At 33.3% G+C, this 25,285-nt stretch overlaps 1 protein-coding gene across 1 annotated transcript in view; it reads right to left on the reverse strand.

The window, feature by feature from the left end:
* The window catches only part of NETO1 (neuropilin and tolloid like 1), a 221,441-nt gene that overhangs the window by 63,710 nt on the left and 132,446 nt on the right, over window positions 1–25,285 (reverse strand). Inside the window, exon 7 of the mRNA XM_044658096.1 lies at window positions 15,371–15,599. Within this exon, the coding sequence (XP_044514031.1) occupies window positions 15,371–15,599 (229 nt within the window). The remainder of the gene's footprint in view (window positions 1–15,370; window positions 15,600–25,285) is intronic.

The raw sequence follows: 25,285 nt of genomic DNA on the forward strand, positions 1-25,285 counted from the left end.
AAAATAAATGCACATAAATCATCAGCATTTCTATACATTTCCAACACACTAGAGTAGCAAGAAGTAGAAAGAGAAACACCATTTAAAATCACCCTAGACAATATAAAATACTTAGGAATCTACCTACCAAAACAAACACAGCAATTATATGAAAACAACTACAAAACACTTTCCAAACAAATAAAACTGCATCTAAACAATTGGAAAGCCATTGATTGCTCATGGGTAGGACAAGCTAACATAATAAAAATGACAATTCTACCCAAATTAATTTACCTATTTAGCGCCATACCTATCAAGCTACCAAAAAACTTCTTTACTGAATTAGAAAAAACTATAACAAATTTCATTTGGAATAACAAAAGATCAAGAATATCAAGGGAAATAATGAAAAAAAAATGTGAAGGAAGGGGGCCTAGGAGTACCAGATATTAAACTATACTATAAAGCAGCAGTCATCAAAACAATATGGTACTGGCTAAGAGATAGAGAGGAGGATCAATGGAATAGACTTGGGATACATGACATCAGCAAGACAGTGTATGATAAACCCAAAGAGCCCAACTTTTGGGATATGAATCCACTATTTGACAAAAAATGCTGGGAAATTTGGAAAACAATATGGGAGAGATTAGGTCTAGATCAACATCTCACATCCTACACCAAGATAAATTCAGAATGGGTGAACGACTTGAATATAAAGAGGGAAACTATAAACAAGTTAAGTGAACACAGAATAGTTTACTTGTCAGATCTGTGGGAAAGGAAAGACTTTAAAACCAAGCAAGAGTTAGAGAAAATTACAAAATGTAAATTAAATGGTTTTGATTATATTAAACTAAAAAGTTTTTGTACAAACAAAAACAATGTAGTCAAAATCAGAAGGGAAACAACAAATTGGGAAAAAATCTTTATAACGAACAACTCTGACAGGGGTCTAATTACTCAAATATACAAGGAGTTAAAGCATTATATAAAAAATCAAGCCATTCCCCAATTGATAAATGGGCAAGAGACATGAATAGGCCATTTTCAGGTAAAGAAATCAAAAGTATCAATAAGCACATGAGAAAGTGTTCCAAATCTCTAATAATTAGAGAAATGCAAATCAAAACAACTCTGAGGTATCACCTCACATCTAGCAGATTGGCTAAAATGAAAGAAGGGGAGAGTAATAAATGTTGGAGGGCATGTGGCAAAATTGGGACATTAATGCATTGTTGGTGGAGCTGTGAACTGATCCAGCCTTTCTGGCTGGCAATTTGGAATCATGCTCAAAGGGCTATAAAAGAATGCCTGCCCTTTGATCCAGCCATAGCATTGCTTGGTTTGTACCCCAAAGAGATCATAGATAAACAGACTTGTATGAAAATATTTATAGCTGTGCTTTTTGTGGTGGCAACAAATTGGAAAAGGAGGGTATGTCCTTCAATTGGGGAATGGCTGAACAAACTGTGGTATATGTGGGTGATGGAATACTATTGTGCTAAAAGGAATAATAAACTGGAGGAGTTCCAGGCGAACTGGAGAGACCTCCAGGAACAGATGCTGAGTGAAAGGAGCAGAGCCAGAAGAACTCTGTTCACAGAGACTGATATACTGTGGTAAAATTGAATGTAATGGACCTCTGTACCAGCAGCAATACAGTGACCCAGGACAATTCTGAGGGATTTATGGTAAAGACGCTACCCACTTTCAGAGGAAGGACTGCAGGAGAGGAAACATATAAGAAAAACAACTGCTTGAACGCATGGGTTGGGGTGGACATGATTGAGGGTGTGGACTTGAAATTACCACACCAATGCAACTACCAACAATTTGGAAATTGGTCTTGATCATGGACATATGACAAAACTAGTGGAAATGTGCATTGGCCATGGGTGGGGGTGTGTGTGGGGTGAAGGGGAAAGGAGGAGCATGAATCATGTAACCATGTTAAAAATGATTATTAATAAATGTTTAAAAAAATAAAAATAAAAAAGAAACAATTAGGTTCAAATGATTACATTAATAAAAAGATGATAACTAAGATACATGTGATATTGACATACTTAAGATGCCAGAAGTATTTAGGTTACTTAAAGTACTAAAAATATTTAATAACTTCACAGTGAAAAAGGGCAAAGAAAAGTGTACATATATATATATATATATATATATATATATATATATATATATATATATAGAGAGAGAGAGAGAGAGAGAGAGAGAGAGAGAGAGAGCAGAGAGAGTAAGGTGAATACAGTGGAATCATATACCAAAAAAAATCAATGGATAGGAAAGATTAATGCAATGGGAAAAGAGAAGAAGAGAGAAAGTTGAAGGTAAATTATCTCACATATAAGAATGAATACAGTGGAAGGGAATATAGGTGTATAGGCAATGGTTGAGCTGACTCTCATCAGAATTGGCACAGAGTGGTGGGAAAACTTCCATTCTCAGGTACAGAAATCTATCTTACTCATTAGGGAAGAAAGAAAGGGAAGAGGAACAAAAAAGGTGGGGCAGACATAAGGGAGGAGGAATTCAGGGAGACAGATAAACAGAAGTAAAAATATGTGTGACATGGGAAAGATTGAAAGGAGAGAAAGAGAATGATAAAGGGAAAAATTAAACAAATAAATTTAGTAAATAGTTTTACAGTGGTGTCAAACTGATAGCAAATTTCTCAGTGAGTCAGACCCAGATCAAAAGGTAAGTGAGAAATGCTTAATAAAATAAATCAAAACATGATACAGCATCATGTTAGCATGGGTTTTTCTAAGATAATATTCATTTCACACTCATTAGGGACATGCAAAACAAAGAGATTTTGAGATAGCATCTTGGACCTAGAAGAATGGCCAAAAAATGTTGGAATGGATATGGAAAAGTGGGTGCACTAATATACTATTTGTAGAACTGTGAACTGACCCAACCATTTTGGAGAGAAAGTTGTACTTAAGCCCAGAAAACTATAAAACTATGTACTTCCCTAGACCTAGCTGGATCTATTTCCCAAGGAGATAAGAGAAAAAGGAAAAGAACCTATATCTTCCAAAATATTTATACCATTTCTCTTTTCAGTGGCAAAGAAATGGAAATTGATGAGCTGTTCATCAATTGGGAAATAGCTAAAGAAATTATGGAATATGATTTTGTTGTAATACTACTATACCATAAGAAATAATAAGCAGATGAATTAAAAAAGAGCAACAACTTGGAAAAAAGTACATGCATTAATGAAGAGTGAAACAAGTGCCACTAAGAGAACATTATGTACAGCTATAGATTTAATATTTGAAGAATTATTAATGAATGTTCACCCCCAGAGAATAAATGAAGAAATAGAAACACATCAGATATAGTCTATAAATCTTGTCAGGTGTTACCTTCTTTGGTATACTAAGGGTTGGGAAAGTATGAATAAAAAAAATTAAAGAAAGAAAAATAAGAAATGATGAAAAATATTCTTTGCCCAAAGATGAATATATTTCCATTTGTTTGATATCATTGCTTTACATTATTTCCCAACTCTGTTATGGCATGGAAGACCCTTGCTTCTTTTCTTCCTAGATTTATATATTTAGGTAAAGGTGAAAAGGATAAAACCCATTTAATTTGGAAAAGGTAGGTCCCAAGATAATCCCAGATTAGGTAATAATCAAGTTTAAATAATTGAGGCATTATCCCATATAATAAATGTAATAGTTTTTTTTCATGAGTTCATCCTAGGAAGGAGGCATCAATGAAAAGGAAGGTCGCCCAAAGGTCAAGGGAAATGATATTTTATGTTTATTATCCCAAATTGGAGATTCTCTTTTACATAGAGGTATAAGAGATCAGAGAAGAAGAATAGATAACTTAAATTGTTTTATATGTAATAGAAAATTTTATTTCATAACTTTTAAGTAGAGAAATGATTTATTCCTGTTAATAGGAAGGAAGGAACTATTCATTTATTAAAGACCTTCTTATTATGTGCCAGGTATTAAACTAAGTGTTTTTTAGTAACATCTCTTTTGACCCTTATAACAAACCTATAAGGTGAATACTATTATCACCTCCATTTTAAAGCTGAGTAGAGTGAGGCAAACAGAAATTTTGTGATCTGTCCAAGATAAAACAGTGAGCAAGTGTCTGGGGTTTTATTTGAACTCTGACTCCAGAGATAGAGTTTTACAAATTGTACCATCTAGCCATTGCCACATAATAGAGAGCAACAAGACCCTTATGTTCTACATATGGATTAATGATTTTCAACACTTAACAATATAAGATAAATTTAACATAAGCTGCATTTAGAACAATATAACTTTTCTTGCATTAAGCATTTGACTTTCCTAGGAGTAATTTGAGGATATTATTTAACCTTCAGACTTTCTTTGAGAAATATATTTCTAAAGGGTAGAGCCAAGATGACTAGGAAGGTAAACAAACTTACCTCATCTCTACCAAATTATCTTCAAAACAACTATGATAAAAGGCTTCTAAAAGAATTCTGGAGTAGCATAACCCACAAAATATCAGGTGAAATAATTTTTAGCCCAAAACAACTTAGAAATCTGGTACAAAAGATGTATTGCACCAGGGTGGAAATTGAGCATAGTGCAATGTGCCAATGCAAGCCCCAATGCAAGCTTTGGGGGTGGTTGAATTAGCCGCAAAGGTCTCAGGAGCTCTCAACCACAGACAGTAAGGCTAGTTCAGACAACTGCTCAGAAGAAAATTAGGTAGTTCCCTTTACTGGCTAAGGTGCAAGATTTTTCTTGCATTATCCTGGTCGTAGTACGAAGTAGTGCCAATCTGGTCTTGTATCAAGATAGAAAAGTATGCTTCTGGTTGTTCACAAATGAAAGTACAAGCCAAAAGAGTATTAAACACACTTTTCCCTCTTTGGAAGAACTGAAACTATAGATACCCCAAACTAGCTCTGAAGGAAGATGCACAAAGAACCTAAAGCTGGGAACCATGCTTCTTTCACCATGGGTATTAAATGAAATAGAAGACTTTTAAACATTTATAATTAAAAAAAACAGAATTGAGGGGGAAATTTGATTCTCAAATACATGGTTTAGGAGAAGCATAAAAGGGGAAACAAGAAAGAGAAATCAAGATATTCAAAAAGATTAAACTGTTTACATACCTACAAGGTAAAGTAATTCTTGTAACTCCTAAGAATTTAATCACTATCAGGGTAGTTAGTAGGAGTATAGACAGACAGAGGACAATGGTATGAGTTAATTATGATGGAATGATATCTTTAAAAAGCAAAATTAAAATTGATAACAAAAAGAAATGCATTGGTGGAAGGAGAAATGGAGAAAACAAATGGGGTAAATTCTCTCACAAATAAGAGGCATGAAAGAGGTTTTATAGTCAAGGGGAAGATGAGGGAGGTGGGAAGAAGAACATGTGAACCTTACTCTCATTAGAATTGTCTTAAGGAAGGACAGCCATGTGTGTATGATTATAGAAATCTATCAGAAAGTAGGAGGGAAGGGGAGAAGAGATGAGAGGGAGCTGATAAAGAAGAGGGCAAATTGGGGGAAGTGATGTTCAGAAGCTAAACACTTTTGAGGATGGACAGAACAAAAGAAGAGGAAAGAAAAATAAATGGGAGGAAATAGGAGGAGAAGTATTATACAGTATTTTATACACACATACACACACACAAACAATCTAGAAAGACATATGAAATGATGCAAAGTTAAATGATCAGAACCAGAAGAAGAATATCCATAAAAATAACAACAATGAATGATGATGAACTCTGAATTACTTAACTACTATCAACAAGGCAAGGATATAGGACAACTTCTAGAGACTCATGAAAAAAGTCAGCCACTATCAAAGGAACAGATAAAAGTCTGAGTGCAAATTGAAACATGCCATTCTTTTTCTTTATAATTTTTCCTCCTGAGTAAGTACTATGTGTTTTCTTTCACAACTTGATGAACAAGGAAATATGTATTATATCATAATATATGTAAAACCTATATCATGTTTCCTGCCTTCTTAGGGAGGTGGGGAGGAATAGAGGGAGAGAGAGAACATGAACTGGAAAATATCAGAAAAATATTAAGAAATAATATTGACATGTAATCTGGAAAAAATAAAACTTTTACAATGAATTAAAAAATACAACAAGACTTTTTGAAAAGCCAGTATAGACATTTTAATATTGTTCACTGTTAGAAGGACTCAGGGAGCAGAGAACATTTGTCTTATGAAGTTAGAAATTCCAGGTAGATAACAACTGTCATATTTATGGGAACATATCAAGGAATTACAATTTTCAAACTTCAATTCCAACCCTCAGATAAATATTTGCCTTTTTTCTTTGGTCTTATATTCCTCAGTATGAAGTACATTTTTATAAGTTGATCATTTTAAATTATGCAGAAAACATTTAAATCAAGTTGATGGATTATTAAGAGTTATTGGCTAGAAATTAGATTACTGATTCAGGCTCCAACTATCATCTACTAGTTGTTATAATTTGGAAGTGTCAGTAGAATATAAATTCCTTAACAATAGGACTTACATACAGGAGCATAGACTTTCAGTGTTTGAGGAGAACTCAGTGGTTTTTTAATCTAAATCACAACCATAAATGAATCCAATCTTTAACACATGGAATGAGTGTTCATCTATGTTCCTATGGTGGAAGATCTCCAGAAGAGAATAAACTACTACCTCTCTATGCTGCTTATTTCACTTTTGTACTGCTCTAGTTGAAAGTTTGTTTGTTTTTTAAATTGCATCCACTCTACCTTTTTCCATTTTCAGCTTCTATTCCTTGATCTAGACTCTGCTATATGGGGGTAAAATGAATAAGTACAATCTATCTTTCAAATGAGAGCTTTTCAAGTTCTTAAAGATAATTATCTTCTCTCTTATAGCCTTCTCTTCTACAAATGAAAATTCCAAGTTTAATCCTCATGTAACAGAATGTAACCCTTCATAATTAGGGCTACATTGCTAATATATAATTCTCAGATCCCCAAACAATCTCCTAGAAATGATTTGATTTCAAATTTTCTTTGTAATCTCATTGCTTAGCAAGATACCACTCACAGATTGAGTACTTCATAAATACTTAGTTATTATTATTGAATTCAACTAAATTATCCAAGTATCATTTTCATCATGTATGAGATAGTGAAAATCAAGCTTCTTCCATGAATGCTCTTTGAAAATCAATAATTCCCATATAAATGTGAGATTCTCTCTTAATTTTAAAACTTTTTATTAGGCTCCAATCACACTTTGGAGGCATAAATAAATTATGATAACTGCAAAACAATTTTTAGCAGCAGCTGTAGGTGGTATGTGTCTATCATAAATCAAGGCAATGATCACTGACAGAGTTAAAGAAAGAAGAATTTAAAAGTTGGTATGCGGGGAAGTGATATCTATGATATTTATAGGAACCATTTCATAGAGAAATTTTCAAGCCCCAGTTTAATGAGCTTGCAATATAGAATCATCACCACATACTGGATTTAGAGTTGGAAGGTCCCTTCATCTGGAAGAACAAAAGATCAAGAATATCAAGTGAAATAATAAAAAAAATGTAAAAGATGGAGGCCTAGATGTACCAGTTCTTAAACTGTGCTATAAAGCAGTGGTCATCAAAACAATATGATACTGGCTAAGAGTCAGGAGGGTGGATCAATGGAATGGACCTGGGGTAAATGACCTCAGTAAGCTAGTGTTCAATAAACCCAAGGATCCCAACTTTTGACTCAAGAACTCAAAATTTGACAAAAACTGCTGGGAAAATTGCAAAACAGTATGGGGAAAATTAAGTTTAGATCAGGGGTTGGCAACATATGGTTCTCGAGCCATATCTGGCTCTTTTGAGGTCTAGATATGGCTCTTTCTGCAGGAGCCATAAAGTCAATTTTTTTTTCAGGCGCTGTTACAGGAGCGTGCACTGTGAGCACTGTACAGCTCTCATGAAATTACATTTTAAAAAATGTGGCGTTTATGGCTCTCATGGCCAAAAAGGTTGTCAACCCCTAGTTTAGATGAACATCTTACACCCTATACCAAGATAAATTCAAAATGGGTAAATCACTTCGATATAAATAGTGAAACATAAATAAATTAGGTGAACATAGATTAGTATACCTGTAAGATCTGTGGGAAAGGAAAGAATTTAAGACCAAACAAGGGATAGAGAACATTGCAAAATGTAAAATGAATGACTTTGATTATATCAAATTAAAAAGGTTTTGTACAAACAAAACCAAATGTAACCAAAATTAGAAGGAAAGCAACAAACTGGAAGAACATTTTTATAACAAAACTCTCTGACAAAGGTTTAATTTCCCAAATATATAAGGAACCACGTGAAATCTACAAAAAAATCAAGCCATTTCCCAATCAACAAATGCTCATTGGACATGAATAGGCAGTTTTCACAGGAGGAAATCAAAACTATCAATAAGCACATAAAAAAGTATTCTAAATCCTTTCTGATTAGGGAGATGCAAATCAAAACAACTCTGAGGTACCACATCACACCTAGCAGAGTGGCCAATATGACAGCAAAGGAAAATGATAAAAGTTGGAGGGAATGTGGCAAAATTGGGACACTAATACACTGCTGGTAGAGTTGTGAATTGGTCCAACCATTCTGGAGGGCAATATGGAACTATGCACAAAGGGCTTTAAATAAATGCCTTCCCTTTGATCCAGCCATACAATTGCTGGGTTTGTACCCCAAAGAGATCATAAGGGAAAATAATTGTACAAAAATAATCATAGCTGCACTTTTTATGGTGGCAAAAAATTGGAAAATTAGGGGTTGTCCATCAATTGGGGAATGGCTAAATAACTTGTTGTACCTGGTGGTGATGGAATATTATTGTGCTGAAAGCAATAAAGAAATGGAGGAATTTCATGTGAGCTGAAACAACATCAAGGAATTGATGCAGAGCGAAAGGAGCAGAACCAGGAAAACATTGTACACAGAGACTGATACATTATGGCATAATAGAATGTAATGGTCTTTTCTACCAGTAGCAATGCAATGACCCAGGTCAATCCAAAGGAACTTAGGAGAAAGAATGCTATCTACATAGAAAGAACTGTGGAACCAGAAATGCATTAGAAAAATATATGACCTACCATGCAGTGCAATACAGATGTGATTAGGGTTTTGATGTTAAAAAATAACTCTACTGCAAATATGAATAACATGGAAATAGGTTTTGAACAATGATACATGTTTAAGCCAGTGGAACCACTTGTTGCCTTTGGTAGGGGGGAGGAGAAAGTGCAGGGGAGAATCATGAATCATGTGACCCTGTTAAAATATTCTAAATAATTTTTTTAAATATAAAAAGGATTCTACGGAAAATGAGGAACTTATAATTGATAGCTTTTTTAGTAAGTTTTGGCATCCTCCCTGAGCACCATACTTCCTTACTGAAGATATGCATATTTATTATTATTAATTAGTATCTTATGATATTTTGAGGTTTGTATAATGCTTTACAGATATTATGTCATCTGATTTCCAAAGCAATTCTAAGAGGTTGATTATTATATCATTTTTATTGATGAGGAAACAAAGGCAGACAGATAGGAAATAACATGTTCTGAGTCAAAAGCTATTAAGTGTCTAAGGCATAATCCAAACTTGACTCTTCCTGACTCAAAAATTCACCATTCTACCTACTGTTCCACATACCTGGCATCATTTTTACATATATTTTACAATATAAAAAAATAAAATAAATATTCCTGCTTTATTTTTCAAAGTTTTGAATTAGTTGAATATTAAGTGAGATGAAGAAATTAATGATCCACAGTAGTAAACTGGTATGATCTTCACAGAAATGTGAAAGAAGCAATGAGCGATTAGTTCATATAGGATCAGTAACTGGATACAATCATTTTGTTATTTTTGTTGCAATTGAGGATAAATGAATAAAAATAGTGATTGTCACATAAATTAGAGATATTTGACAATTCTATTTTTAAAGTAACAGAAAGAGTATGGGTAAGAGAGGCATCATGGAACAAGAGAATGAATAGCATACAAGGATTTTGGAGGCCTGGGATCTAATCTTGATTAAAATATTTTACCTTTCTGACTTTAGTTTTTCACTAATAAAATGAGTTTATACTAAGGATCCAAGATAAGATCTGAACTTTAAACACAAAGAGCCCAACTTTTGGGACAGGAATCCATTATTTGACAAAAACTGCTGGGAAATTTGGAAAACAATATGGGAGAGATTAGGTTTAGATCAACATCTCACACCCTACACCAAGATAAATTCAGAATGGGTGAATGACTTGAATATAAAGAGGGAAACTATAAATAAGTTAAGTGATCACAGAATAGTATACTTGTCATATCTCTGGGAAAGGAAAGATTTTAAAACCAAGCAAGAGTTAGAGAATTACAAAATGTAAAATGAATGACTTTGATTATATCAAACTAAAAAGCTTTTGTAGAAACAAAAACAATGCAGCCAAAATCAGAAGGGAAACAACAAATTGGGAAAAATCTATATAACTAAAAACTATGACGGGGTCTAATTACTCAAATACACAAGGAGTTGAATAAATTGTATTAAAAATCAAGCCATTCCCCAAATTGATAAATGGGCAAGGGATATGAATAGGCAATTTTCAGATAAAGAAATCAAAAGTATAAATAAGCACATGAGAAAGTGTTCTAAATCTCTAATAATTAGAGAAATGCAAATCAAAACAACTCTGAGATATCACCTCACACCTATCATATTGGCTAAAATGATAGAAGGGGAGAGTAATGAATGTTGGAGGGGATGTGGCAAAACTGGGACATTAATGCATTGCTGGTGGAGTTGTGAACTGATCCAACCATTCTGGCTGGTGATTTGGAACTATGCTCAAAGGACTATAAAAGAATGCCTGCCCTTTGATCCAGCCATACAATTGTTGGGTTTGTACCCCAAAGAGATCAGAGATAAACAGAATTGTATGAAAATATTTATAGCCGTGCTTTTTGTAGTGGCAAAAAACTGGAAATGAGGGTATGCCCTTCAATTGGGGTATGGCTGAACAAATTGTGGCATATGCTGGTGATGGAATACTATTGAGCTCAAAGGAATAATGAACTGGAGGAATTCCATGTGAACTAGAAAGACCTCCAGGAATTGATGCAGAGTTAAAGGAGCAGAGCCAAAAGAACATTGTACACAGAGACTGATATACTGTGGTATAATCGAATGTAATGGACTTCTGTACTAGCAGCAATGCAATGACCCAGGACATTTCTGAGGGACTTATGGAAAAGAACACTACCCACATTCAGAGGAAGAACTACAGGAGTGGAAACACAGAAGAAAAGCAACTGCTTGAACACATGGGTCGAGGCGGACACGATTGGGGATGTAGACTCAAAACTACCACACCAATGCAACTATCAGCAATTTGGAAATAGATATTGATCAATGACACATGTTAAAACCAGTGGAAATGCTATTGTGGTGGGGGAGGTCGGGGGCTGAAGGGGAAAGTAAGAGCATGAATCATGTAACCATATTCACTTTTATAAAAAATAAATATTATTAAATGTTAAAAAAATATCTGAACTTTAAAACAACTTAACACATTGAGGTATTACCATGACTACCACCACTACTAAACTCCCAGGTTTGTTTAATATTCACCTGGGTAAACCACTTGCTAACTATTTAGGAATTGCTAAAAAAGGCAAGGATACTTTTCTAATATTTATGTTGGAAGAAGGTGATCACTCATTTCTAATGCTATAATTTGTCTGACTATCTAAATAACTACTTAGATATTATTATTTACTTGCTGATCTGCAAGGGAATTAAATATGTGCAATAATTACTAAATTGCTGATGTTCAGAAAGATGACAACATTCAGAATCCTATAATGCTGCCTGTGCCACTAGATGAAGGGAAGTCCCTAGTTTCCATATTTGAGTTTCCTGATAAAGAATTGCATGCTTCCCATTTCAGAATGTTACCTCCCTCCTCACATTTATTTTTTTCCTTCTTTTTTCTGGTTTTTAGAATGATGCATATCTGAAGGATTTAAAAATTCAATCCCCTATCTAGGCAATCTGATTATTTCCAAGTGTTGATTAAAGACTTAACACTCTACAGCCAAAGTGTTTCATCTTAGAGTGACTTTGATCTTTGGTATGTAGTAGCAATAGTCAGCACATTTCTTATGCCAGTGTAGAAAATTCATCTCTGTAAAAATGTATAGATGACATGACACAGAGGAGATATTTGACAGAAAGAACAAAATATGTGTTTAGGCTTTTAGCTTACAGTTGATAAGCAAATTTATGATTGAGATACATTGGGAGAATGCACTATGGTGATATTCATCTCTCAGAATAGAGTGACAGTTCATGAGCCATTCTTAAACAGAGAGAGTTGTTTGTCTTTTACACTAGTTTTTTTTTCTTTCAGAAGAAATCACTGACCTGCTGGCAAAACAAGAATATTTTCTCCTGACATAAAAAAAATAATATTCTTACATGTGTAGGGTTCAGAAGAAAACTAATGATTTGCTCTTTTTTTTATTGAAGTCTTAATTAATATAAAAGCCTAATGTAATAGAATCTATCATCATATTTATTTTATTTGCATTAAAAAAACTAGTGATTACAAAATTGTGGGATCAGTGGTGGGAAGGATATTAGTTAACATCTGGATCAAGTCAGGGATAAGATTTTCCACATTTCTGAAGAATCCAGATGTTCCTGTGATAATTCACTGACTTTCAAGGCCATTTATTTCATTTTATAAGAAGAAAATAATTTCCTTACTTTGAGTTGAAATATGCCTCTGAAAAACTTTTTGCTCATCATTCCACTCTCTGGGGACAAACAGAATTATTCTATTCTCTCTTCTACAAAAGAATTGTTCAAATACTTGAAGATAAGTATCATATCTTATCTGGGTTTGACTTCTGTTTTTTTTTTTCCAACTGACCTTCATAAGGCATAATCCTGAGATCCTTTACAATCTGTTCACTTAGAGATGAAGAGTTCTTTACCTGAGTCCATTAACTTTAGTAAATCTATTCATATATATTACAAATGTGTCTGTACAATTTATAATTGTATTTCACTATAACTGATTTCCTTTATAAACTTACATATGCCATTTTTTAAAATTTCAAAATACTATTCTAAGAAAGATCCATGGAATTTACTTGACTACTACAGGGGTCCATGTCAGGTGTTAAGTGCTAGGGTCAAATATTATATCCTGGAGATCTTAACCCTTTCATATTTGGAAATTTTGCCCTTAAGCCTACTGTTCTCATTGGTGATAATTTTAAATGGTCCACTGAATCTATACAGACTCCAGCCATACTTTATTATCTGTTTTGAAACCTTGTTGCATGTGCAAAATTTTCTGATTCCTTCCCTTTCTCCTTCTTTGTGTTTTCTGGAACTATAATTAAATTAATATCACCATTTGCTATGCAAAAGTTTGTTTTAATTTACTCCTTTACTACATCTCTGTAATTTTAACAACTAAATTTCCATGTCCTAAATACCATTTTCTTTTTGATTTTGCCTTCATCAAAGTAAGCTTCTTTGAGGACAGGGACTATCTTCATTTTTCTAATCATTTCTATCCTTACCTCTTTGCACAGTGATTGGCTAAAAGTAAATACTTAATAAACTTTCCTTCCTTCCTCCCTTCCTTCTTTCCTTTCCTGCCATTGAACCAGGTAAAAACCTTCTTATCATCTTACATATATTTCTTAATCATATTTACCATGATCTTTGTTAAATTTGGTAAATTTGCTGATAATCATTCAAGTGAGTTTGATCATGGTAACTCTGATTTTTTGTAGCTTATATCAGTAGAACATAATCTGTGGAAAATACTACTAAGTTGAAAAGTTTTAAGAAATGATACCAATGACAAGATTGTATGATCTTTATAATTTCAAAAATACTCTAGCTAAGTATAAAGAAGCTCGTTATCATGAGAATACATAAGATTTATTATTTTGGCCATAGCTACCCATGAAGATGGTGAACAAATGGAAGTAATGCAATATTCATTGTTAGAATATATTCCAACATTGATGAAATCACAAAATTTGTGAAATGTCAAGAAGAATCCTGAATCCTTTAGCCAAATGATCCATAGAAACCAACATACACTATATTTAACATTTCTGTAAATGATTTAGATGGAGATATAAGAGATACACTCTAGATCTTCAGATATTGCCTCATTGAGAGGTGCATACCTAGTATATACATCCTTGTGCCTAAAGTCAGGAAGATCCAAGGTCAAATGTGACCTCAGATATTTACTGTGTGACCTTGGGCTAGTCTTATAACTTTTGTCTGTCTCATTTTCCTCATTTTAAAATGAGGATAATTATAGCACCTACCTCTCAAGGTTTTGTCATGAGGAAAAAATGATATCATGTTTGTAAAGTGTTTTGCAAATCTTTAAGCACAATATTAATAGTAGTAATTAGTTTAAAATGATCTTAGCAATTTGAGTAGCACTTATATACTTGAAATTTAGATAAAACATTTATTCATTGATGAACAATGGTCTCTTAATATTATTATTAAAACAAACAAACATGGTATACCCATAATATAATGATAATAATGATAAGCAAAGACATCAATGGAATTTTTAAAGTTTTATTCCTTTTTTTAATTTCTTAATTCTAATATGATTATATTTGTCAGGTTTTTCTCTTTTGCTGATGAATGGCTAGAACACTGTGGTCTAAAAGCCAGTGGATCTAAGGAATGTACCAAAGAAGTCTATTAACATGAACTCTCATTCTTTAAGAAAAAATGGTCAAAATTCTTTCTTTCCCTGTTTAGTATAAATACACAATTGTGGATGCCACTGAATTTATCATTTAATATGTAGTCCAATATTTTGTTCATTTGCTATCTTTCTAAGTAACCTCTCTTTGTTCTAAGTCAGATACAACATTAATAGTCTTAAATGAACATGACTAAATAGACATTTATTAAAGATAGTTGTAAAAATAACATTTGAATCTAGGTTTAAAAAAAAACTTCATCAGAAGCCACTGCATCACTTGTATCAAACATATAATTCAAAATCCAAAAAAGAGTCAACATTTCTCCAATGTGAGATATGAATTATCTTACGCAAGAACTTGTCACCCTTTTGAATACAACTGAAATGCAATATTTGACTGTCATCTAACAAAACAATACAAATTAAAAGAGTAAAAAACTCAGTGATTTTAAGAACTTATTACTGAATATTCTGCCATGTTCAAATTACATGAATAAAACACCATTAATGGTTCATGAATCTTGAATTATATGACATACTTGAAGGAGAGACATTTTTGTTCAGAGAATCTTACGTTCTTGAAAAGATGTGAAGAGCATCTGGAATCGGCTGCTTCGACTTCCCTCATCTGCCCACATGCGGATTACCCCAAGACCGGTGCGAAGCATCACATCATTGGCCACGGTACTACAAAATTTAGCTTTCAAATCCTCTACCGAGCTGCTCCCATCATAGACAGCCACAAAATTCCTTTTGCATTCATTTGAATTTTGCATCTCATAGTCCAAGAATCTCAAATAAATCTGAAAAAGTCAAATAATTCCCATAAATCAAAATATTAATGTAATTCAATGTAATTCAATAAATAGAATATTCTCACCTTTTATTCAGATTTTGTAATACTCTGAGGAACTAAGAACTAACATGGCCCAAAATTTATTCCAACTCAGCCTTTTAAAATTTTTTCACCATAAGAATACTTAAATCCAACTATAATCTAAGGTTTGTCATTTATTTATTGTGAAGCTACTTCCATTCTGGTGTTATTAACATTATAAATATATATGCCAATTGGTATGTGAAGCATATTTTACAATAAATATTCTTATTTTATTGACATTCTCTTTGTTAAACTTCCATTTTCCTCATTTCCCCCATTTCCCATGCAGAGTTCAAAAATGGGTCTCTGGAAGTTATGGATATACAAAGTTGTCAAACAGCAAACTAGGAGAGAAATAAAAATTGTAAAATTAAAGGGAGTTTTACCAAATCATCTTTAAATTGTACTGAATTATCTTTGAGATTCAGTCTGATTCTAATATCTTACAATTTTAAGCAATAAAGCAAGGGGCTTTTAAAAAATATGCAAACTTAATTCATAGCAGACCAAGTCAATGGACATCCTGATCGTAACTTCTGATTAATCTCATCAAAATTTACTAACTTGTTGTTACAATTAAGAGACTTGCAAACATTGTCATCCTGCCTTCAGCATTGTGTCAGAACTACAACCAATCAATTCCAATAAAAGGAAAATTTGGAATAGTTCTAGAACAATTGTGCAACCAGGCTTGGAGGCATTGCCTAAATGCTTTCACCCATTCCTTTCATTTGCAGAATCACTTTATCACAAATCAGGCAACATCTTCTCTTAGTTTAATACTCACTGATAATATTATCCAATTAGTATTATTATATCGAATGCAGATTGGACTCCTATTCATGTTATAATTCTAGGAGAATCTTATTAAATTTTTTCATAGAGCTTCATAAGATCTGAATCTGACTCAATACTCATTTCTTTTTCAGAACCTATGCTGATCCATCCTATGGCATGGTTAATTTTCTCAATATACAAATAAAATAAAATGGTAAAGGTCAGATATTTACGGTAAAGTGTGCCCCAAAGATGAATCATTCTAAGTAGTTTTTAATGTCATCATATAAATGGTAAAAAGATTTTTATTAAACTATAAGACATGATATACGATAATGCTTAAAACCAAATACCTAGAATAAAAATGCACCATGCATAAGCAAAACACTTCTGAATGTTGAGGAAGAATTAATGGATAACACAATAAAATTTAGAGATATGGATTTCTTACAACAAACTATAATGATATTTATGGCCAATAAACCACTCCATACTTATTAAGGGATGAAGGAATATAAATGAATATAAGGCCTTTAAGTGAAAATTAATTTGGTCAAATCTATATCTTTCTTTCTTAAATGCTTAAAAATGTCATACAGAAAGATTACTCAACAGAATTTTGTTTTAGTATAGTGTACATTATCACAACTCTAAAAATACTAGAAAAAAATTGAGACAGCTTCCAAATTCCTGGAAGTGGAATATAAATTAAAATCCATAAATGTACAGTTATGAAATTTGCCTTGAGAATTGTTACTAAATGATTTCTAAAGCAATTTGATTTTCAGTTGCTTTAACTATCCAGTAGCTTGTTATTTCTCATTCATAATCTACTAGTGATCTACTTGGGCTAAATAGTCTACTGTTAACATTCATCAAATTATTCACATAGCTCTTAATATGTCCAGTTCATATTTCCAATTTATACAACTTAAAATCCAGACAGCCTAAATGGCTCCATATCTTATTATAGCACGAAGTATTAAACCCAACACTAATTTTATTGATACTACCTCTTGCATTTCATCTAGCTGTCTTCAAAGGAAACAAGGCTAAAATGTTTAAAAATCAAAACAAAACAAAAAACAATATTCCATTACTCTATCCATATATAAAATCTATGAATTTTGGCATAGCTCTATTAAATCTTCTTTATGTAAGGCAGACCAAAGACATATTTGGATTCTAAGATATAATGAAAACTGCATAGTGTTTGATTTATGAACTCTTAATGGCACTATCCCATCTGCTAAGAATGCATGCACACATAGAATGTCACAAAGCAACCAATCAGTTCTACTTGTGCAATGTTATGATCTGAAAACCTACTACTCTTTCCCTAAGGAATTTCAAAGGTGTACAATTCAAAAGTAAGATCTACATAAGGAAAATGAGGTGAAAAATTGATGCAATAACCATGGACATGTGCCTTTACTTCCCTGGGTTTCCATGTCCTCATATATAAATTGAGGAAGTTGGACTAGATATCCTAGAAAATCCTTTTAGTCTGTAGATCTGTATTTCTTTTCTTTAATTTACTCTTTTTTTCCTAAAAAACCCCCTTACCTTCCGTCTTGGCTCCAAGGCAGAAGAGTGGTAAGGGTAAGCAATGGGGGTCAAGTGACTTGTCCAGGGTCACACAGCTGGGAAGTGTCTGAGGCCAGATTTGAACCTAGGACCTCCCGTCTCTAGGCTTGGCTCTCAATCCACTGAGCTACACAACAGTCCCCTATTTAATTTAGTCTTAAAGAGCTTTCTTGGACACCAACAGCTTAGGTCCATGATGGTGAATCCAAATTTGGCATACATGCATAAAAGGGCACACAGAGTCCTCTTTGTGCTCACACCTGCAGTTATCCCACAGAGGTCTTTACTAGAAAGCCAGAGGGTCTTAGGATGGAGCTGTTCCCTTCCCCTTCTCCATGGGTTTGAGGACATTCCTCATTTCCCCCACCCCTCTGCCCAGCAGCCCAATGGAAGTGCTTCCTCCCTCCCCTGTTTGGGGTAAGGTGCTAAGGAAGGAGGGTCACATGCTGCATGAGGGTGCATGAGAGATGGCAGCCTATTTAGTCTGTGTTGAAGGTGATTCCCATGATGGGGTTGGAGAGGAGCTAGGTTTGAGGGTTTTTTAGGTTTGTCTGGAAAGAAGGGTGAAGGCAGTGGGTGGGGACAGGGCACGACACTTGATCTCTGGGATGGTGGGTTGGGGACTGGGCATAGCACTCCTTCTCTAAAAGGTTCTCCACCACTGGCTTTGGTGATGTGTCAGAGGATGTACAACTAGTATAGATCAGAGCTAAAACTTTAACATAATCTTTTTGACACTAGGCTCTCTCTTTCTCTATATTGCTACATGTTTCTTCTAGCCAGGTTATTATTATATTTACCCAAATTGTTATTAACAGATTTACTATACATTATTATTGAAATGTACTATTTAATTAACAAGTTCTATATTGCCTAAGCCAAATATTGTTGCAACATTGAGAAAGAAAATGGCATGACTTCCATTACTCCAAAGCAACTCTCATACAATAATTATTAAATATGAGGAATTTATTTTTTAAAAACCAGTGGAAAATATTCCCCTGTAGTAAATGAATGTTCTTAATTGATTTAAGATGAATATCATTCTTCAAAAATGTAGTTCTAAAATAGATGAGAGGAGAATATGTAAAATATAATTCTGGTATTCATTTAGTTATACTACAGAGATTTTTGTATTTTCTATTTTAGCTGATTTATTTATATACTTTCAAATTTAATTACTGGTGTATATATGCATTCTTTATTTAAAGGTCATTCTTATTAGAAAAAGAGCAAGATTTCAGAGGGACAATGAATAGCCAGTTTCTGCCTTTTTCTATATTGTCTTCCTTTTGGGCTCAATGAAATAATTTTAAGCATTGATCTTTAGTCATTTGAAAAAACTGCAGCACACTAGGAGGGCATTAGTTTTTACTAAGCTCTGCTGTATTCCTGCAGATGCCAAGTGCCATTAGCAACAGGAATGACAAAGACTCTACATAGCTGTGGCATATATAATTTATACCCATTGTCACATTATGATTTTAATAATTATCATGTCACCTTAAAGGATGTACTTTCACAATATAAAAGAGGAAATACCTGCCACAGGCACTGTTTTCAAAAAACTTAAATTAAAGAATAACAGAAAGCTTCCCTGCACCCACAGAAGAAAAGGAATGATGATAAACTGTGAATAATATTTAACTTCAGTAAAACAGTCAAATTATAATCTCGACACATTGAATCACTTTTGATGAGTTCTTCTTTCTAATCAATCAGCAAATATTTAAACTGACAACATGATTGATTAAGCATATCATAAAGAGTTCCAGAACATTTAAACAATATCCAGAAATATCTGACTTAATAATCAAACTATAGCGTGGAGGGCAGGGAATCTTTTTTCATATGTAAAAAGCAAATAAAACTAGGCATTCATTTATCAAGGAGTATATTCAAAAATAAGAGCATATTTCAACCTCTGTTTTTTGTTCCCTTCTCCCTTCCTGCATGATGACATGTAGATAACAGTGACCATTTAGTTCAATTATCCAAGAATTACCCCAGTCAAATTAACATAAATTAAAATGAAATATACTAGAATCTATTTAACATGTTTATAATCATTTGGACTATTGTCCTTGAGTGTGCATATAGACTATACCAGAAGTGAAATACTATTATTGAAGATATGATGGGAAAAAAAGATTCTCAATTCCATTTATTATTGAGTCAGGGCATGCCATGTCATGTCACATCTTATTTTTTTCCCCAGCAGGAAGCATAAGAAGGGACATTTTAATATCTTCAGAAAATATAAACACTACTTTTCGGTAAAAGTAGAATCCATATAGGCATTTTCATATAGGCACAGAAACTTAGGAATCAATAAGAAATTTTAGTATACCAAGATTCTCATAATGGCTGAAAACTTTATAATAAAAATTGGAATATTGTATAGACATTTACATTCATTCTAAGAGACTCATAAAATAATACAATAGGATCATAGGACTGCAGAATTATAAGGATGGAAAAAATCTCATTCAGGATATAGTAGCAGAAAAAGTCTGTCACAATAGTCATTTTTGTCCACCTCTGCAGGTAACTTTCCCTTTGGGTCACAGAACATAAGTGTTAAAGTTAAGAAAAAATATGACTGGGTTACCTCCACTAGAATCCTCTTCAGATGCTTTATCATGGCTTGGAAGTGACCCTGTTTCTTCATGCAAGTCATATCACCAGAGCACAAGCTCTGGGAGGTTCTACCAAGCTAGAAGACTGAACATAGGTTGGTGAAAGACTTTATGTCTGTCATCCAAAGACCAATAAATATGCCAATTATTTCCTCATTTAATTCTCATAGGATTTTAGAGCTACAAAGGCTACTCCTTTAGGCCTCTCCTTTTAAACATGTCACTAATCACCAGAGAGTGAAACAAAAAGGGGATGGATATTTTAGAAACACAGTGTCTTACGAAGATCATCTACTAAGAGGTAGAGGTAGTAAACCTTATTGGTAGAGGTAGTGCCACATTGGACAAATGAGAAGTCATGAAAATATTGAAGCATCGGGAGAGTTGTTTTCAAATTCATTTGATAATTTTCATTTGAATTGTAATCAGCTATAGTAAGATTTGGATGTAGAACACTAAATATGCTAAAATCTATTATTTCTTTCATTGTCATATTCCTTGAAAATAATTTGAGTTATTCTTTTGTCTTTTCAAGGAAAATGGATTCACTCTAGGATTCTGAACTTACCAAGGACAATTTTACTATCCATATGAGGCATCATTATGTACCTTTATTTATGTGCATTTGTGGGTATATGCACATATAAGCTAATATATATATATAATTCTATACATATATCTACATAAGTTTATCACAATATATCACTATACTTAATTAACCCTTATTTTCTCATGAGCAATAATACTGAAAATGAACTACTCAGTCAGCATAGCTTACTTGTCCACTTAGTTTTCTAGATTTAATTGTGACCTATTCCAATCTCTGTATGCTGAAATAGTCTTGTTTTTAAAAGCAACCTTACAAAATAGAAAGCCCATCATGGTGATCTCTAGCTCTTAACTTACACCAGAGATATTTAGTGCCATTTTGGATTCTCTAACGTTTAATTTAGCAGAAAAAGTCTATCACAATACAGTCATCTTTGTCTAGCTCTGCAGGAAACTTTCCCTTTGGGTCACAGAATGACAAGTAGTATAAGAGACAGGTACATTCCATTTTGCTGCCCGGGGATTATACAAAAGACAGTCTATTTACAAGGTTGAGGAAAAGGGTGTGGGTTTACACTATCTCTTGAAAATTGTATGACAGAAAAAGCTAGTTATAATGACCATTTCTGCTATTCTTTTAGTAAAATGTCCTTTTTAAAAATCTTTCACTGACAGGAATTAGAGTGAAATTGCTTATACATATATCTTCCTTGCACATGGCTATTTTAAAAATGATTTTAATTTAAGGCATAATCAATCCCAAATATCACAATTTTAGAACTAAAAGGACCCATACGGAACTGGATCCTTTGTATATACTGAAAACTTAACCAAAGATGTCATATGACATGATTAAGGCCACATAGGTGGATTGTTGTTAAACCAGAAATTAATAATATATTCTTTAATTTTCTATTCTCATGTTCTTTCCACTAGACTATACACTTTTGTTAAAATATATTATTTCATTCTTCTTCCTTGTTAGCATATTAACATCCAATTATACAATGTGCAGGGAAGAGACATTTTCTCTGGCCTCAGAGATAAGCGAGATAACTTTAAGGACTATATCTGGGTATTTTCATGGCCTATTAGTGTTTGAGGACAGAAACTATTCAATTTTTGTACATGTATCTTGTATTTAGCAAAAGTATTTGATGCATAATAGATACTTGGTAAATGTTTCTTGATGGGTTTGTTCATTGATGTTAGGCCCAATAGCTTATAAAACTTTTAGTTTGTCTATAAGAGTGATCTGTTAATGTCAAAACAATGGCATAATAAGTGATTTTTGTCAGCTTTGTCCACTTAAAGCTTAGTAGTACTACTTCCAGGCAGAGACTGGTTTATCTGTGTTTACTTTCCTCTTTTTTCATGCATCTCAGAAACTTGACTACACTAGGAAGAAATTGGGTGAAGGAAAAAAAAACAAATTTCTATTAAATTTCTCTCTACAACTAGAAATGGCCTTTCACCTCCAGACTAGATAAACTATTCTGAGGTAATAATTAAATAAAATATTTAATAAAAGTGTTCTCATTCACTTTACATCTACTACTCCATCTGGTTTCAACTCCAGGGAATAAAATGCCCTTCCCAAGTTAAGCTCAACATTTCTAATCTCATCATCACTTTTCTAACCCAAACCTTGATACTGACACAACCTCCCTTAGTTTCCTCTCACCTTTTTTTGGAGGGCTGGGAGGTAGAGTTCTAAATTCCTCCCAATGCCTTCCTTTAAAGAGGGTAGAAACTAAATTCACAGTTCACTCTGTTTACAAAAAAAATTTTTTTTGGTAGCTACAGCTCCTTCTTATTTCAACTACACAGAAAAAGAGGCCTCCTAGTTTCTCTCCATCCTGCTTTTTTGCCTCCTATTTTTTGTAGTACTCACCCCCCCCTTTAAATTGTAAACTCCTAGATACAAGGTACTATCTTTTTATTAATTATATTCCGGGTGCTTAGCATAGTTCCTAGGACATAGTAGGTGTTTAATAAACATTTAGTGGATTATTTTTTAGATTATCCCTACTGTCCTAGTTGTATAAATCTGGGCAACTCAGTTAATTTCTGTAATTTAGTTTCTAAATAGGAAAAAAAAATCAAGTCAACATGCATTTACTATATACTAACTATGTACCAGGTACTCTATTATGCACTGGGGTTGAAAGGCAAAAAAGATATTTATTGCCCTCAAACAAAATATTTTCTGATGAGGGAGATAAGATAGAGAGAGTAGCATAGATAGATACAATACATATCAATATCTATCTAGTATGTGCTTGGTTGTTTACATTTTGTGTGTTGACATATATATGTATATATATATATATTTGCAGGTAATGTCTTTTTAAATGCCTTATGTCTACACTGTATGTGTGTATAATATGTATATATAGTTTTATACCTACATATGCACATAAATACACACATACATATGCACAAAGATTAAGATACTCAGAGAAGGGAAGGCAATTTTAGCTGTGGGGAATAAAGAAGGCATCCTGAAGATCTAAGTTTTAAAGGCAAATAAACTAAAACAAAGAGATGGCACTGAAGTATCAAGAAATTCCAGACTTGAGGGATAGCCAGTATAAAGGAAGGAAGACATAGATGAAGTGTCATTTTTTTTAATTCCAAGTAGGTGAATGCTTCTGGAATATACTGTGTCAAGGTAAGAGGTAATAGAACTGAAAAAGTTCAAAAGTAGCAGTTGCAGAGGACATTGAATTCAAAAAAAATAAATTAATATTTTAATTGATTAAATTAATTAATTGAAATTAATTTAGAGGTAACAGAGAGTCACTGAAGCTCATTGAAGGAGGTGAGTACAATGAGGGGTTTGTGATGTACTTAGAACTATGCCTTAGGATAATCGTCTTGGCAGCAGAATGAAAGATAGACTGTAGTAGAAAGTATATTTCTACAATCCAGGCAATAGGACCAGGTTCAGAGGTGAAGTTGTGAGTGCTGAGAGAAAAAGATTCATATGAAAGATGTAAAGGTAAGAATGATAAAATTTGGCAGTGGATTAGATATACAGAATTGGTGAAAATGAGGACAGAAAGGGAGGAAGGGAATAAATATTTATATAGTGCCTGTTATATCCCCAGAATTATGCTAAAACATTATAAATATTATCTCATTTTATCCTCACAACAACCTTACTAAGTAGATGTTGTTATTATCCTCACTTTACAGTTCATGAAACAGAAGAAGAGAGAGTATGACATGAAAATTGTTAATTCTATGTGACTGGGAGCAGAGACATTCTCATGACCATAAGACAGAAGCTGAAAAGATGAGAGAGTTTTTGGAGGAAATGATTCTATTTTTGACATGTTTGGTTTGAGATACCTATAGAATTACCAGTTTGAAGCACATAAAAGGTAGTCACTAGTGTTTGATATATAAAACTGGGAACCAACTGCATAGAGATGATAATTGAACTCATTGGAGTTGATGACATCACTAAATGAGATAGTATAGAGGGAGAAAATAATCCAAGAGAGAACCTTGGAGCAAAACTATGGCTAGTATACCTATGGTTAGATAAGGTTAGTATATAGTTTAATTTAACTAATGGTTTTATTCCAAACTCGTTACTATGTAACATCAACTGTATCCCCATTGCTGCCCCATGATACTTTTTACACAATCCCCACTGGCTCTTACTCTCCACTGCTCATTGAAACATTACTCTTTTTCTCCGGTCTTTACCTCTTCCTTTCTCACTTCATTATTAACAGATAACCTTGACTCCTTATTTACTGAGAATGATGGCATTCATGTGAATGCCTTCAACTCAACTCCTCTACTTCTCTTGTCGTGATGGTGTTCTCAGCAATCCCTCCTTTTTTCCTCTAGTCTTAAAGAAAATGTGGCAATTTGGTCTGCTAAAGGTAACTTTTCCTAGTTCAATTCTTGATCACATCTCCTTGCATTTTTGGTCATCTGTTATTCCACTTCCCCTTCAATCTATCTAATCTATCTACATTAATTTGTTTCTTACTTTGACTACAAGTATATATATATATATATATATATATATATATAT

This window comes from Gracilinanus agilis, chromosome 1 (assembly GCF_016433145.1).
Source record: "Gracilinanus agilis isolate LMUSP501 chromosome 1, AgileGrace, whole genome shotgun sequence".
In the NCBI taxonomy this organism is placed as follows: domain Eukaryota; kingdom Metazoa; phylum Chordata; class Mammalia; order Didelphimorphia; family Didelphidae; genus Gracilinanus; species Gracilinanus agilis.